The 14,139-nt window shown below is 55.4% G+C and overlaps 1 protein-coding gene across 10 annotated transcripts in view; it reads right to left on the bottom strand.

Annotated features, from left to right (window-relative positions):
* Positions 1-4,166, bottom strand: part of EDRF1 (erythroid differentiation regulatory factor 1) — a 36,909-nt gene extending 32,743 nt beyond the window's left edge. For 9 of the 10 annotated variants that reach the window (XR_016221467.1, XR_016221466.1, XR_016221465.1 and 6 more), the window contains exons 1-4: positions 3,918-4,166; positions 3,268-3,476; positions 1,373-1,439; positions 263-388 (exon numbers count right to left, since the gene is read on the bottom strand). Coding sequence is in view for 5 of the 10 variants with exons in the window: in XM_051833496.3 (XP_051689456.3) it covers positions 263-388; positions 1,373-1,439; positions 3,268-3,476; positions 3,918-4,025 (510 nt within the window). In the remaining 5 variants the exon portion in view is untranslated. The remainder of the gene's footprint in view (positions 1-262; positions 389-1,372; positions 1,440-3,267; positions 3,477-3,917) is intronic. The other variant, XM_089313832.1, reaches the window with a different exon arrangement.
* Positions 4,167-14,139: the final 9,973 nt, after the last annotated feature.

The raw sequence follows: 14,139 nt of genomic DNA on the forward strand, positions 1-14,139 counted from the left end.
GCTGGTGGGGACCCAAGCACTTGAACCATCATCATCTGCTGCTTCCCAGGTGTGCGTTAGCAGGAGGCTGCACGGAAGCAGAGGCGGCCCAACCCCACTGGCACTCGAGATGGGACGCGGGTGTCCCAAGCAGCAGCCTGGCCACAATGCCAGCCCCAACTTTTTGTTTTTGGAATACTGAAGTCCACTTTTGCCTTTCTGTGAAATAAAATTTTACTTCTGGTCACCCTGAGTAGCCAGAGTAGTGCCCCAAGGTCACTACCTGCGATGACCTCATGAAGAGCTCCTGAATGTCCAGCTCGTCCAGCAGCAGGGTCCTCCCGATGCGGTGCACGGCCATGCTCACGTGCGACTTGCTGTAGGGAATCTTCAGCAGCTTTTTGATGTTCTGAAGAAAATCAAGAAGAAAAACAGTTTAGAAAGACCTTCTTAGTGTGACGTGGAAGCTTTCAAATTTTAACTTCATTCCATTTAAAGTATAATAAATCTTATTCCCTGAAGGTTAAACAAATTGTGCTTTATACACAGAACTGCACACAAACACAAGGCAGACAGACCTTCAAAATCAGAATCACTTTATGAATCATATTGCATTAAGGAAAATGACAGTGAAACATTTATTTATTTATTGACAGGCAGAGTTAGACAGTGAGTGAGTGAGTGAGAGAGAGAGAGAGAGAGGGAGGTCGGTCGGTCTTCCTTTTTCCGTTGGTTCACCCCCCAATGGCTACTACAGCCGGTGCGCTGTGCCAATCCGAAGCCAAGTGCCAGGCACTTCCTCCTGGCCTCCCATGCAGATGCAGGGCCCAAGCACTTGGGCCATCCTCCACTGCACCCTCTGGCCACAGCAGAGAGCTGGACTGGAAGAGGAGCAACCAGGACAGAACCGGCGCCCCAACCTGGACTAGAACCCGGGGTGCCGGCACCACAGGCGGAGGATTAGCCTAGTGAGCTGCAGCACTGGCTGAAACATTTATTTTTACGCAACCACAGGTGACAGTGCTACGCTGAGCTAGGCTTTAACCTATCAGATAAAAGCAACCACCAGGATCAACAGACTTTAGCGGAAACACCATTTCTAATGTTCAACTGTAACATATGCAGAATCACCCCATGACCCACTTCAGTCAGGGCTGCTGGAACAGAACCATCAGTCCTAACGCCATTCCACGCCAGTATTCTGGGGATGGTTCCCTGCGCTCTGAAGAGAAGTATTCTACAGAAAGCCACTTTAATAACAGAAAGGCATCTCGTAACCAGACAGCTCAACTGTACTTTAACACTGATTCCTCAAGGCTGCAAAACACAGCACAACCTAAAACGTCCGGCAGGACGAACCCTCCGGCCACGTTAGCCAGCAGGCGGCACTTACTTCAGAGTCGGAGACGACGTCCACGTCGTTCCCCACCGAGTCGATGAAGTCGTACGCCATGCCGAAACTGCCGGAGAGAAAGCCGCGAGTCAGCGGGGACGAACACTGCGCTCCTAGGACCCCTGCCTGCGCTCCAGTGTCTGGAATCAGGCATGTCTCAAAACGGACAGCGTCTCAGACCAGGTAAAACACAGGAATGATCAGGACAAGGGAACATCTACAGTTTAAAGGAACAAGTATTTTTATCCTCATGAAACCCAAAACACCTCCAAAGAAAATCATGCACTGTTTTATTCCTTTTTTATTCCATTTATTCTTTATTTTATCCTTTCTTTTTACTTCCTAGAAGACAGGAAAAACAGAAACATTTATTGGTATCTCAGCTCCTGGGATGGTGTTCTTAGTGATGAAACAATTCTTTTAAAAATACATATAAAAAATGCACTTTCACAAGGAAAAAGAAAAAAATGAAGCAGCATGTGACTCAGGGAGGTCCCACGCGAGGCCCGGGAAGCGGCTGCTGCCGTCGCCGCCCTCCAGTCAGACGGGATGCGCCGCACCCCGCCCCACTTCAAAGCCTGTTCTCAGGACCTGCCGGGCAAGCTTTCTTTCTCGGCTTGTCACTCGTGTGCAAAACTAAGGAAGGTGCCTGTCCAAAGGGCTGCTGTGAGAAACGCACGTCTAAAACACCCACAGGACGTCCGCAGTCAGCGTGATCGCATCACCCCTGTGTTTACGTAATCGAGCCGTGCTTCTAAAGACAGACAGTTGGGTCATTTCCAATTCTTTTGCTAACATAAATAATGCTACAAACCAACAAACTGCAAATATAACTTCTACCTCTCGGGCATAAGGAAAACGCCCACAGCCCTGGCTCAGCTAAGTTACATGAGAGTGGGGGAAGAACCGTGTGGGAATGGGGACAGCGGCAGGTGTTCTCTGTAGGGCCTGGGCCACCCCCCGGGGGTGCCTCTCTGCAGACCCTAACAGGGCCCATGGGGGGGGGCAGTGCCCCGCCCGGGCCGGCCGCACACTTCCAGAAGGCGCACGTCTGCGCTACCCGGCGCGTGCCGCTCTGCAGACCCTAACACGGCCCATGGTGGGGCGGGGGGTGGGGTGGGGTGGGGGGGTGGTGGTGGGGAGGGCACTACCCCGCCCAGGCCGGCCGAACACTTCCAGAAGGCGCACCACTCTGCAGACCCTAACACGGCCCATGGTGGTGGGGGGTGGGGGGTGGGGGGAGAGGGCAGTGCCCCGCCCGGGCCCGCCGCACACTTCCAGAAGGCGCACGTCTGTGGGTTACACCGTACGTGCCGCTCTGCAGACCCTAACACGGCCCACGGTGGGTGGGGGGAGAGGGCAGTGCCCCACCCGGGCCCGCCGCACACTTCCAGAAGGCGCACGTCTGTGGGTTACACCGTACGTGCCGCTCTGCAGACCCTAACACGGCCCACGGTGGGTGGGGGGAGAGGGCAGTGCCCCACCCGGGCCCGCCGCACACTTCCAGAAGGCGCACGTCTGTGCTACCCGGCGCGTGCCGCTCTGCGGACCCTAACACGGCCCGTGGTGGGGGGCGGGGGCGGGGGATGGGGGGTGGGGGAGAGGGCAGTGCCCCGCCCGGGCCCGCCGCACGCTTCCCGAAGGCGCACCGCTCTGCAGACCCTAACACGGCCCATGGTGGGGGGGTGGGGGGTGGGGGGAGAGGGCAGTGCCCCGCCCGGGCCCGCCGCACGCTTCCCGAAGGCGCACCGCTCTGCAGACCCTAACACGGCCCATGGTGGTGGGGGGTGGGCAGTGCCCCCCGCGGGCCCGCCGCACGCTTCCCGAAGGCGCACCGCTCTGCAGACCCTAAGGCGGGCACGCCCGCGCGCTGAGAGGTGCCCCGGCGCACGCACCTGGAGAACGGCTTGCTCTTCCTGCTGCTGCCCAGCACGGTGGTGCCCGCGGGCCCCAGCGTGGCGCTCTCCCGCAGCCAGTTGGCCGGGGGGAGCTTCAGGTCCGTCTTCTCCTCCAGGCGGGCGAAGGCCGTGCGCGGCGGCGCCGAGGAGTACTTGACCACGGCCCGGCTCTTCACCTCGCCGCCGCCGAGCAGCAGGGCCGAGCCCTGGGGACGAAAACCCGCCTTTACAGCCGGAAAACCGAGCGACCTCCGCCCCGCGCCCCGCTCCTCACGTGACTGCGAGGAAAAACACGCCGCCTGCGGGGCCGCGGGGATGCCCCGCGAGCAGGCCGGGCGCACGCCCACGCAGCGCCAGTGGGCCGCCGGGGCAGGACCCTGCACCCCGCACCCCGCGCGGGGCCGCCTGCGGGACACGGCCGCGACCCCTCCCACGCGCGCCCTGCGCCCCCGGAGAACCGGCTGCGCCCCGCGCGAGCGCGCACAGCGCGTCCACCTCGCCCGTCGGCTGTCAGGCGCGCGGGGGCCGGCAGGCTCACGCCCGGCTGCCCGCGGACACGCACACGGACGGGCACGCCGGCTTCGGGGAGCCGTGCCGGAGCGGCAGAGCGGCGGGAACCACGACTCGGCGCCCCGCCGCGGACTCACCTGGGCAGCCGGCTCCTCGGACTCTCCCTGGGGCAGGAGCGTGAGTCCCCCTCGGGCAGCGGCCCCGAGCGGCGGAGCCTCGGCTCCGGCCTCCTTGGGGTCCCCCATCTCTACGGTCCCGGGCAGCCGAGGCCAAGTAGGGCGGCCGAGAACCGCGGCCGGAACCCGGGCCCCGCCGCGCAGCTGCAGGCGCCGAAGACGCGCCCCGCACCGCACTTCCGGTACCTGACAGGAAGACCGGCCAAGTGCTCAGATCTCGCGAGTTTTGTTCTGGCGGTTCGGCCCCGCCTCCCGCAGCGGGGGAGCCGCCTCCGCGGCGCTGGGGGAGGGCGGGAGCTGCAGTGCGCCTGCGCCGGGCAGAGCCGCTCCGGGGCACTACTTCTCGCGGTATCTGACGCCCAAGCTCCGCCCCTGGCGCGTCGCTCGGCTTTGTGGGCGAATAGTTCTGGGTGCCCGGGCGACGTGGGAAAGCGGGCGTCGGGCCGGGCCGCTCGTGGCGCTGCGGTGCCCGGTCTGCGAAGTAGCCCAGTGTTAGTAGCCCTGCGCCTTCTCGGCCTCCAGGGCCTCTCGCGCGCAGGGAGGCCCGGGGAGGGCGAGGCGGGCCCCGGTGATGGGCAGGCGCTCGTCCGGAGCCCCGAATGGGCGCCCCTCCCGGCTAAGCAATGGCGGCGGGGGCGCGGGGGTCCCGGGAAGGCTGGGCGCGCCGTGCTGCCCCTGTCCGCACCCGGTGTTAGTAGCCCTGCGCCTTCTCGGCCTCCAGGGCCTCCAGCGCGCGGGGAGGCCCGGGGAGGGCGAGGCGGGCCCCGGTGATGGGCAGGCGCTGTCCGGAGGCCCGGATGGGCGCCCCTCCCGGCTAAGCGGGGGCGCGGGGGTCGCGCGGCCCGGGGCGGGGGTCCCCGGAAGGCTGGGCGCGCCGTGCTGCCCCTGTCCGCACCCAGAGCCGCGGCGCCCGGCGAGCGCGGCCGCACACCGCGGTTCGGCGGAAAGATGTCGGGAGGCTTTTTTGAACGATTAGTTCAGCCTTGGGGTTGCTTGGTCGTCTCGTTGGCGGCGGAGGGTGACGGCTCCCTCTTGGCGGGCACCCGCAGCCCAGCTCGCCGGTGTCCAGCTGTGCGGACGTCCTTAATCGAACCACGAATTGGAGACGCTGGCCTCCCCGTGCGTTGATTTCGGTGTCTGTCGTTTTGTGTTTCCTGCCTTGCTCTTTATGGTCGGAAAGCTGGGCACAGGTGGCACCAGGAGGCTGGTGCAGTCTGGTTTTGGTTCCTAATAAATCCCGTGCAGCCAGGGAGTATTGAGAGTGTTTAATTGCACACCATAGGTAAACACGATAGACTTTTCAAAGGCAAGTGTTTAATATCCCGGTTCTATAAACTGCAGAGGCATCTCTCGATAGCATGAACTGATTGAAGGTGTATCCATTAAGGCTTTCCGTAACTTTGTTTCACTTTGTATTTTTGGATCATTACAATAAAGTGGAATTTGTATTACGTTTCAGAGACGTGTAATTGAGCGCTGGGCGGCTTTGCGTTCTGCTGTGTTGTGCAGCTCGGTGTCAGAATCGGGACCCTTCTGCGCCCTGCCAAACAGGAAACTCGGGGAACCACCAGTTAGTTGAAACAAAAATTGGGGGAGGGGGCGCCATAGGCAGGTCTATAGGAGCAGCAAATGATTTTTAGAAGAGTTGAATGCCCCGGGACTGGGCTCCTGTGGGGCCCTGGGGTGTGTTGTATTTTCAGTCTCTGGTGGGAGTTTGCTCTTTGTGGTCGATGACACTTCAATCAGAAGACCGGAAGGCGGCTGCGTTCCTCTGCAGATCCAGTCTTCAGGTAAAGAGAGCTGGGACGAGCGCCCTGCCCGCAGCTGCAGAGAGAGATGACCTCACTCTGAGCCTGTGTGTCCAGCTCTGCTTGGGGGTGTTGTTTCCTGCACCCCACCAGGAAGTGCCCAGCCTGGTGTAGACGATGCCTAGTGGAAACTGCCTGACGAGGCAGAGCAGAATGAACCCAAGCAGGAAGAGAGAGGACCCCAGGGTTGCTGGGGGGACCCCAAGAGCTGTGTGACCGCACACGGCTGGGACCAGGCACCCTCGGTTGTGAAGGGGAGTGACCCTGAGGGCTGCAGAAACGGCACATCTGGGGCCCTGAAGTCTACGCGCTGCGTGCTCTGCTTTTTTTTTTTTTCTTTTTTTTTTTCCCTATTCAAACACTTTTATATGCCATGGGCTCTTTTTTTGAAGTTATTGTTCTGATGTAAGTGGTTGAAATATATTGTGCGGAAACCAGGGCTAATGACTTTAGACTTCCTGCTCCTAGGACACTCATGTGTTCATTTTTTTTTTTTTTAATTTTTATTTGACAGGTAGAGTTACAGACAGTGAGAGAGAGAGAGAGAGAGAGAAAGGTCTTCCTTCCGTTGGTTCACTCCCCAAATGGCCACTACTGCTGGCGCTGTGCTGATCGAAGCCAGGAGCCAGGTGCTTCTTCCTGGTCTCCCATGCAGGTGCAGGGCCCAGGGACTTGAGCCATCCTCCACTGCCTTCCCAGGCCACAGCAGAGAGCTGGACTGGAAGAGGAGCAGCCGGGACTAGAACCAGCACCCATATGAGATGCTGGCACCACAGGTGGAGGATTAACCAAGTGAGCCACGGTGCCAGCCTCGTGTGTGTTCATTTCTACTTTGTGCCAGTGTCTGCTCACCGCCCCCCTCCCCAGCCCCCACTCAGGATGTCTCCCTCTGGGACATTGGCCAGTGCTATCCTGGGTCTGCCTGACTCCCCAGTGTCCGATGCTCTGCCTGTTAAATGTTTGGGGGTCCAGTGCATAAAGCCACTGCCTGCAGGCCCAGCATCTCCCATGGGTGCTAGTTCAAGTCCCGGCTGCTCCACTAACGATCCAGCTCTCTGCTGTGGCCTGGGAAAGCAGTAGAAGGTGGCCCAAGGCCTTGGGCCTCTGCACCCACGTGGGAGACTGGGAAGAAACGCCTGGCTCCTGGCTTCAGATTCTCAGCACAGCTCTGGCCATTACAGCCATCTGGGGAGTGAGCCAGCAGATGGAAGACCTCTCTCTGCCTCTGCCTCTCTGTAACACTGCCTTTCAAATAAAAAAATCTTTAAAAAAAAAAGAAAGAAAAATGTTTGTTGAATCGGTGAACTTCCAACAACTTGTTCCTTAGCTCCGCCTTCCCTGTGCTTTTCCTTTATCCAGAATGCGGGCTCCCTGCTCACCTGGACTATGCCTGCCACTTCCCAGGGTGCTCAGCTGCCGTCTCCAAAGAGCCTCTCCTGGTACCTCCCTCTCCTTGTCCCCCAGGCCCCTCCCTCTGCTCCCCCTGCGTGTAGCACTTCATCTTGCACTTGTCACACTGCAGAAGTACCTGCTCGTGTCTGCCTGCCTTGCCGACCGAGCTCACAGGCGCGTGTGCCGTCTGATCGTCTCTGCTCCCTCTGCAGCAGGCCCCGCACCCACTGACAGAACTGCTTTAGCCCTCAGGCGATGCGGGAAACCCACAAGGGCTGACAGCCTCTTAAAACGCTTCTCAGCATGTTTGCGATGTAAGACAGTGTGGCTGACTCCAAAATACTTCAATCTGCAAAATCAAAGCTAAAAATGTTTAATGAAGTAGCTCCAAGATACTGCAGTGTCAATGTCATTCATTATTTAAGTCGGTATTGACATACAGTTTGTTCTATTCTAAAACAATTTGTAGATGAGACTTTCTCAGGTTGCAGAATTCCTCCCAGCGTGCAGGGTGATTTCCAGGAAATCCCAGCAGTCCTAAGCTCACTCGTCGCACACGGTATTTTCCGAAGCAAAATTAGAAATCCTCCAAAAAATTTTGCAAAATGACAATTGTAGCAGGCTGATGTGTTTTGGGGGTGCTGCCAAAACCTGAAGTGCCCAGTGCACCTGCAGTTCCTATACAGCTCTGCCAGCGGAGGAGGCCAAAGCCCAAAATAATCCTACCTCAGGCAGCATCTGGGGCTGAGGTCTTTTTGTGCCACGGTCCCCGGCCGTGACCGCAAGTCTCACACCCAGCCAGCCCCGTTCCTTGTCTTGCTGCACCTGGGAAGGCTCCTGATCCTGGTGCAGAGCTGGAAGGGGATTCGGGATTCTCAGAGCTGGCCCCTTCCTCTCGGGAGGAGAGGAACTCAGCCCTGTTGACCAGAGTGACTTGTTGGACAGCATCCGAAGTAGTAGGCAGCAAAGCTGGGGCTAGTGCCCGGGTCTCCTACTCAGACGGCTTCTGAAAGTCCCATGGCCACCGCAGCTCAGTTTAATCAGTTTCAAAATCCTCTGAGGAACGTGCTAGGAGAGCATCGCCCCTGCCAGCCTGCAGGTGCAGCGTATCTGGAGTGGTGCTGAGAAGTGTGGACTGTTAGAGTGCTAGTTTATTTTATTTATTTATTTATTTTTTGACAGGCAGAGTGGACAGAGAGAGAGAGAGAGACAGAGAGAAAGGTCTTCCTTTTCCATTGGTTCACCCCCCAAATGGCCACTACAGCTGGCGCTGTGCCGATCCGAAGGCAGGAGCCAGGTGCTTCCTCCTGGTCTCCCATGGGGTGCAGGGCCCAAGCACTTGGGCCATCCTCCCCTGCACTCCTGGGCCACAGCAGAGAGCTGGCCTGGAAGAGGGGCAACCGGGACAGAATCCGGCGCCCCGACCGGGACTAGAACCCGGTGTGCTGGCGCCGCTAGGTGGAGGATTAGCTTAGTGAGCCGTGGCGCTGGCCATAGAGTGCTAGTTTATAACCGTGCCGGCTGTGGAGCACACCTCAGGACGGTGATCTCCCAACACAATCTTCTGGGGTATAGGAGGAATGTAGCTTTTGTTTTTAATCTGTAAAGGGCAAAATTCAGCTTTTTTAAAAAATTCAGCTTTATTAATAGTATATGGACTGCCAGGTGTAATACACTAAGTTAAATCGGAATTTCACATAAACAATGACAAATTTAGAATGAGGATGCCTCGGATATCAGCATAGGTGTGTCCCATACAAGACGTGTGTTTATAGGGGCCGCCGCCTGCACCGCCAGCATCCCACGTGGGCGCCTGTTGGAGTCTCAGCTGCTCCGCTTCCAATCCAGCTCCTGGCAATTGTGCCTGGGAAAGCAGTGGAGGGTGGCCAAGTCCATGGGCCTCCCCCAATGTGGGAGACCCGGATGAAGCTTTGGACCGGCCCAGCTCCACCTGTTGTCACCATTTCAGGAGCAAACCAAAGGATGGAGGATCTCTCTCTGTCTCTTCTCTGCCCCACCTCTCTCTAACTCTGCCTTTCAACTAAATAAATTATTATTATTATTATTGTTTAAAAGACATGTTTATAGTGGTCCATTCTGTCTTTATCTGGGACACAGGCTGATAAAACAGCCTTTTTGGAAGCGTTTCCAGTTTGAGTGGCGGTGGGACAGAACTTGGTGAACCAAGAGCCAGTTCACAAATGAGCCTCAGTGCCACGCACCTTGGGCCAAACTTGGCATCAGTGAGGCAGGGGTGCCTGAGGAGGGACTGGTCCCCTGTGACCAGCATGCAGGCCACCACCAGCAAATGGCAGCGTGGACAGGCTACTGGATGCTGTTCGCAAGGCGAGACTTGCCGACAAAACAAGGCCTCTGCAAGAATGATTTTGGGGTGACCTTGAAAAATCTCAGCCCACAGAGAGCACAGGTCATCCATGACAAAAGCACTCACAAGAGCCAAGTTTAGAAATGAGTTATGGGGGCCGGTGCTGTGGCATAGCAGGTTAAAGCCCCAGTCTGCAGCACCAGCATCCCATATGGGCACTGGTTCAAGACCCGGCTGCTCCTTTTCTGATCCAGCTCTCTGCTGTGGCCTGGGAAAGCAGTAGAAGATGGCCCAAGTCCTTGGGCCCCTGCACCCATGTGGGAGACCCGGAGGAAACTCCTGGCTCCTGGCTTTGGATCAGCTCAGTTCTGGCTACTGCAGTCATTTGGGGAGTGAACCAGCGGCTGAAAGACCTCTCTCTCTTTGGCCCTACCTCTCTCTATAACTCTTTCAAATAAATAAAAATCTTTTAAAAAATGAGTTATGTATTTCCTCTGCAAAGAGTGTTACACACTTTCTCGTCTTTCTGTGATGACAAGTAGCTGTCATTAGGATGCTACTTAGGGGCACGTTTCACAGAAACAAACAGACTTAATCTGCTCCTTCGAGATGGAGGTGCTGTTTTCTTAATGAGCGAGAAAGAATCTGGTTTTCACAAGACTCTTATCCTAATGCAGCAAGCGTTTTTGAAAATAGATGTTTGGAAATCTTTCCAGCGTTACGCGATTTTACTGCCAAGCGTGATGTGTGTTCCTTGTATATATGAAAAAAACCTTGTATCTGCACACTTAATTTAGAAGCAGGAATTCCTAACCTCTTTCGGAAATCTTCCAAAAGGAGAGCGACTTTTCCGTATGTGGAGTTCCCGGGAGAGTGCTGGTGCGGGCGTGGCATGCGTGGGGGAGGTGGGGGAGGCAGCAGGGCACGTGGCCGCACCACGCGCCAGGGGTTGGGGAAAATCCTGTGTGCACTTCATTGTGTCTTGGATCTGCTAGTTGGCCTGCTCACGTTCAGCGTGCTCAGACTGATCTCTGTCAACTGCCAACTGATTTGTTTACCCCAAAATGAGGCCTGCAAGACTCACTTCTCCTGGGCTGCTAGCAGGTTTCTTTCCTGTCTCCTATGTGTTACGCATCCTGTCTTCAATTTACTTCCATGACAACAGTCTATCGACCTCTCCTCTCCACGTAGGGGAAAACAAATCGCATGTGAAACAAGTTACCGGCGATCTCCCCGCTGCTGGTGACAGTACGGATTTGCCTCCTAAGAGCCTGGTGGGAATTTAGTCAAATTTCAGTTAACACCTTTTCATGATTTGTGGGCAGAATTGAAATGGGAACTTGGATTTGGTAAGCGCTGGGACTATGAAATATTTCCAAATAGGATTTTTTTCCCCAAAGATTTGTTTATTTACTTGAGAGTCAGAATTAGAGAGAAGAGAGAGAGGGAGAGACAGAGAGAAAGGTCTTCCATCTGCTGGTTTACTCCCCACATGGTCACAACGGCTGGAGCTGGGCTGATCTGAAGCCAAGAGACAGGAGCTTCAGGGTCCTCCAGTTGGGTGCAGGGTCTTCCACTTGGGCCATTTTCTACTGCTTTCCCAGGCCATAGCAGAGAGCTGGATTGGAAGTGGAGCAGCTGGGACTCGAACCTGCGTCCACATGGGATGCCGGCACTGCAGGTGGATGCTTAATCTACTACACCACAGCACCAACCTCTCAAATAGGATTTTTTAAAAACTTTATTTTTAAAAAAGACTTATTTATTTTATTTGAAAGGCAGAATTAGAGGTGTGTGGGGGTCTTCCACCTGCTGGCTTACCTCCCAGATGGCCGCAATGGCTGTTTGGGATGCCAGCACTGCAGGCTTTACCCACTGTGTCACAGTGCTAGCCCCCCCCCTTTTAAATCTTTATTCATATTTTAAATGATGGCAGCCTTTATTTATTTATTTACTTTTTTTTTGACAGACAGAGTGGACAGTGAGAGAGAGAGACAGAGAGAAAGGTCTTCCTTTTGCCGTTGGTTCACCCTCCAATGGCCGCTGCGGCCGGCGCACCGCGCTGATCTGATGGCAGGATCCAGGAGCCAGGTGCTTTTCCTGGTCTCCCATGGGGTGCAGGGCCCAAGCACCTGGGCCATCCTCCACTGCACTCCCTGGCCACAGCAGAGGGCTGGCCTGGAAGAGGGGCAACCGGGACAGAATCCGGCGCCCCGACCGGGACTAGAACCCCGTGTGCCGGCGCCGCTAGGCGGAGGATTAGCCTAGTGAGCCGCGGCGCCGGCCTGATGGCAGCCTTTAAAACCTAACTTGGAAAGAAAGTTAAAACCGTTATATCACAAAATTTTCAACAAAGAGCTTAAAGAATAAAAATTTATTTAGACAAGAAAAAAACTATTTTTAAATATCTAATCAACCACTTCACTACCTTTTGAAAAGCATTGTGGCGTAACTGGGTAAGCCGCTGCCTGCAATGCTGGCGTCCAATACAGGCGCTGGTTTGAATCCCAGCCGCTCCACTTCCAATCCAGTTGCCTGCTAATGGCCTGGGAAACATGGCAGAAGATGGCCCAAGTGCTTGGGCCCTTGTACCCATATGGGAGACCTGGAAGAAGCTCCTGGCTCCTGGCTTCAGCTTGGCACAGTCCTGGCTGTTGCAGCTATCTGGGAAATGAACCAGCAGATGGAAGATTTTTCTCTGTCTCTGTCTCTCTGTCTCTCTCTCTCTCTCTGTAGCTTCCAGATTAATAAATAAATCTTTAAAAAATGGTGATTCATAAACAATTCTATAGGCCACTACTTTTAGAAAGACTGCTTTATGCATAATGGTACCAAACCCAAATGCAAGCATTTGACTGAGTCAACAACAGTGAATAAGTTAACAATCTGTACTTGAATTTGACAAGAATAGAGAAAATTTAATGTATAAGGTGACGCAAAGCTCATGCACTTTCCCGTTGTAACAGCAAGATTCTTGATCACAACTCTCAGATGCCTTATTTTATTTTTAAAGATTTATTTATTTATTTGAAAGGCAGAGATATAGAGAGGCAGAGGCAGAGAGAGAGAGAGAGAGGTCTTCCATCCCCTGGTTCACTCCCCAAATGGCTGCAACGGCCGGAGCTGTGCTGATTCAAAGCCAGGAGCTTACTCCGGGTCTGCCACGTGGGTGCAGGGGCCCAAGGACTTGGGCCATCTTCTACTGCTTTCCCAGGCCATAGCAGAGGGCTGGATGGAAGTGGAGCAGCTGGGACTCGAACCTGCGCCCATATGGGATGCCGGCACTGCAGACCGCGGCTTCACCTGCTACGCCACAGCGCCAGCTTCTCAGAGGCCCTATTTGTTAGCTCTTGTTTAATTACTGTTCAGAGGTCGGTAGCATTTAGGCAGAGTATTTGAAGCTGTGGGGAAGTCATTTCGCCTGCACTTGGGGGAATTTCTGTTCTTGGCCCTCAGTGAACTTGGATTCCCCTACAAGCTCTTTGTGAGGCCAGACCGGCTCTGGCAGGTGTTGCCTCTCCACGGAAACGTTGTGAGTTTCATGGTGTGCAGCTGATCAATACCTTAGAGCAATCCCAGGAGCTCCAGAGTCTGCTCTCTCAGGCTCGCCGAGGGCTGAGCCCAGGTCCTGTGCTGCCCCCGGAGCTAAGAGTGAAAAGGAAAGCAGCTCTCAGAGGAACCTTCTGACCCATGGGGTGGGCCTGGCCTGTGCAGACCCCGACCGATCACCTGGCAATTAAAATCTTTACAAGGAGGCTTGCCGCGGAGAGAACAAAGGGAAAACATCACTGGATGTAAAAGCATCAAGTGTCAAAGCCACCCTGTGGGCCATTTTCCTGAGCATTTCTGTAACATTTTTCTCCCCCTTGGGCAGTCACTCTCTGGGTGAACAGAAGCCCCAAGCTGTGAGCGCAGGCAGACCGGATGGACAGTGGGTGTTAGCCACACTCGACACTTTTTTTTTTTTAAAGATTTATTTATTTATTGGAAAGTCAGAGTTATACAAAGAGAGAGAGAGAGAGAGAGAGACTCTCCAACTGGCCACAACAGTCTGAGATGTGCCGATGCGAAGTCAGGAGCCAGGAGCTTCTTCCAGGTCTCCCACGCCGGTGCTGAGGCCCAAGGACTTGTGCCATGTTCTATTGCTTTCCCAGGCCATAGCAGAGAGCTGGATAGAAAGTGGAGCAGCCAGGTCTTGAACCTACGCCCATATAGGATACCGGCGCTTCAGGCCAGGGCATTAACCTGCTGTGCCACGTCTCGGGCCCCACTGACACTTTTTTACCTCTGTATTTACATTTTCCTCTCTCCAGGAAGTGGAGCCAGAACCGGCAGATGCCATGATCCACCTGCACCCTTTTGTTTGCCACCCAGAAGGCAAGAACCCTGCATTTTGAGAGGGTCTCAGGCTTATCACAAGCTGCTGCGGGGAAGCTCTGACCACTCCCGCCTGCCCGGGGGAAAGTGCTGCTCAGATCCTGGCTCCCTGGAGCTCTTGGCGATTCGGGTCCAGAAGGGGTTTTTCTAGGCGCAGAAGTGGAAAAGCCTCATTTGCATTCGTTTGCCGCTGTGGCATTTCTCCCTGGAATCTTCCCCTTGCCTGTCAACACCGGGCAGCCAGCAGGCGAAAGGACCCGCCTCATCTACATTACAAATC

Source organism: Oryctolagus cuniculus, chromosome 15 (assembly GCF_051225735.1).
Source record: "Oryctolagus cuniculus isolate XC-2025 breed Fujian yellow rabbit chromosome 15, ASM5122573v1, whole genome shotgun sequence".
In the NCBI taxonomy this organism is placed as follows: domain Eukaryota; kingdom Metazoa; phylum Chordata; class Mammalia; order Lagomorpha; family Leporidae; genus Oryctolagus; species Oryctolagus cuniculus.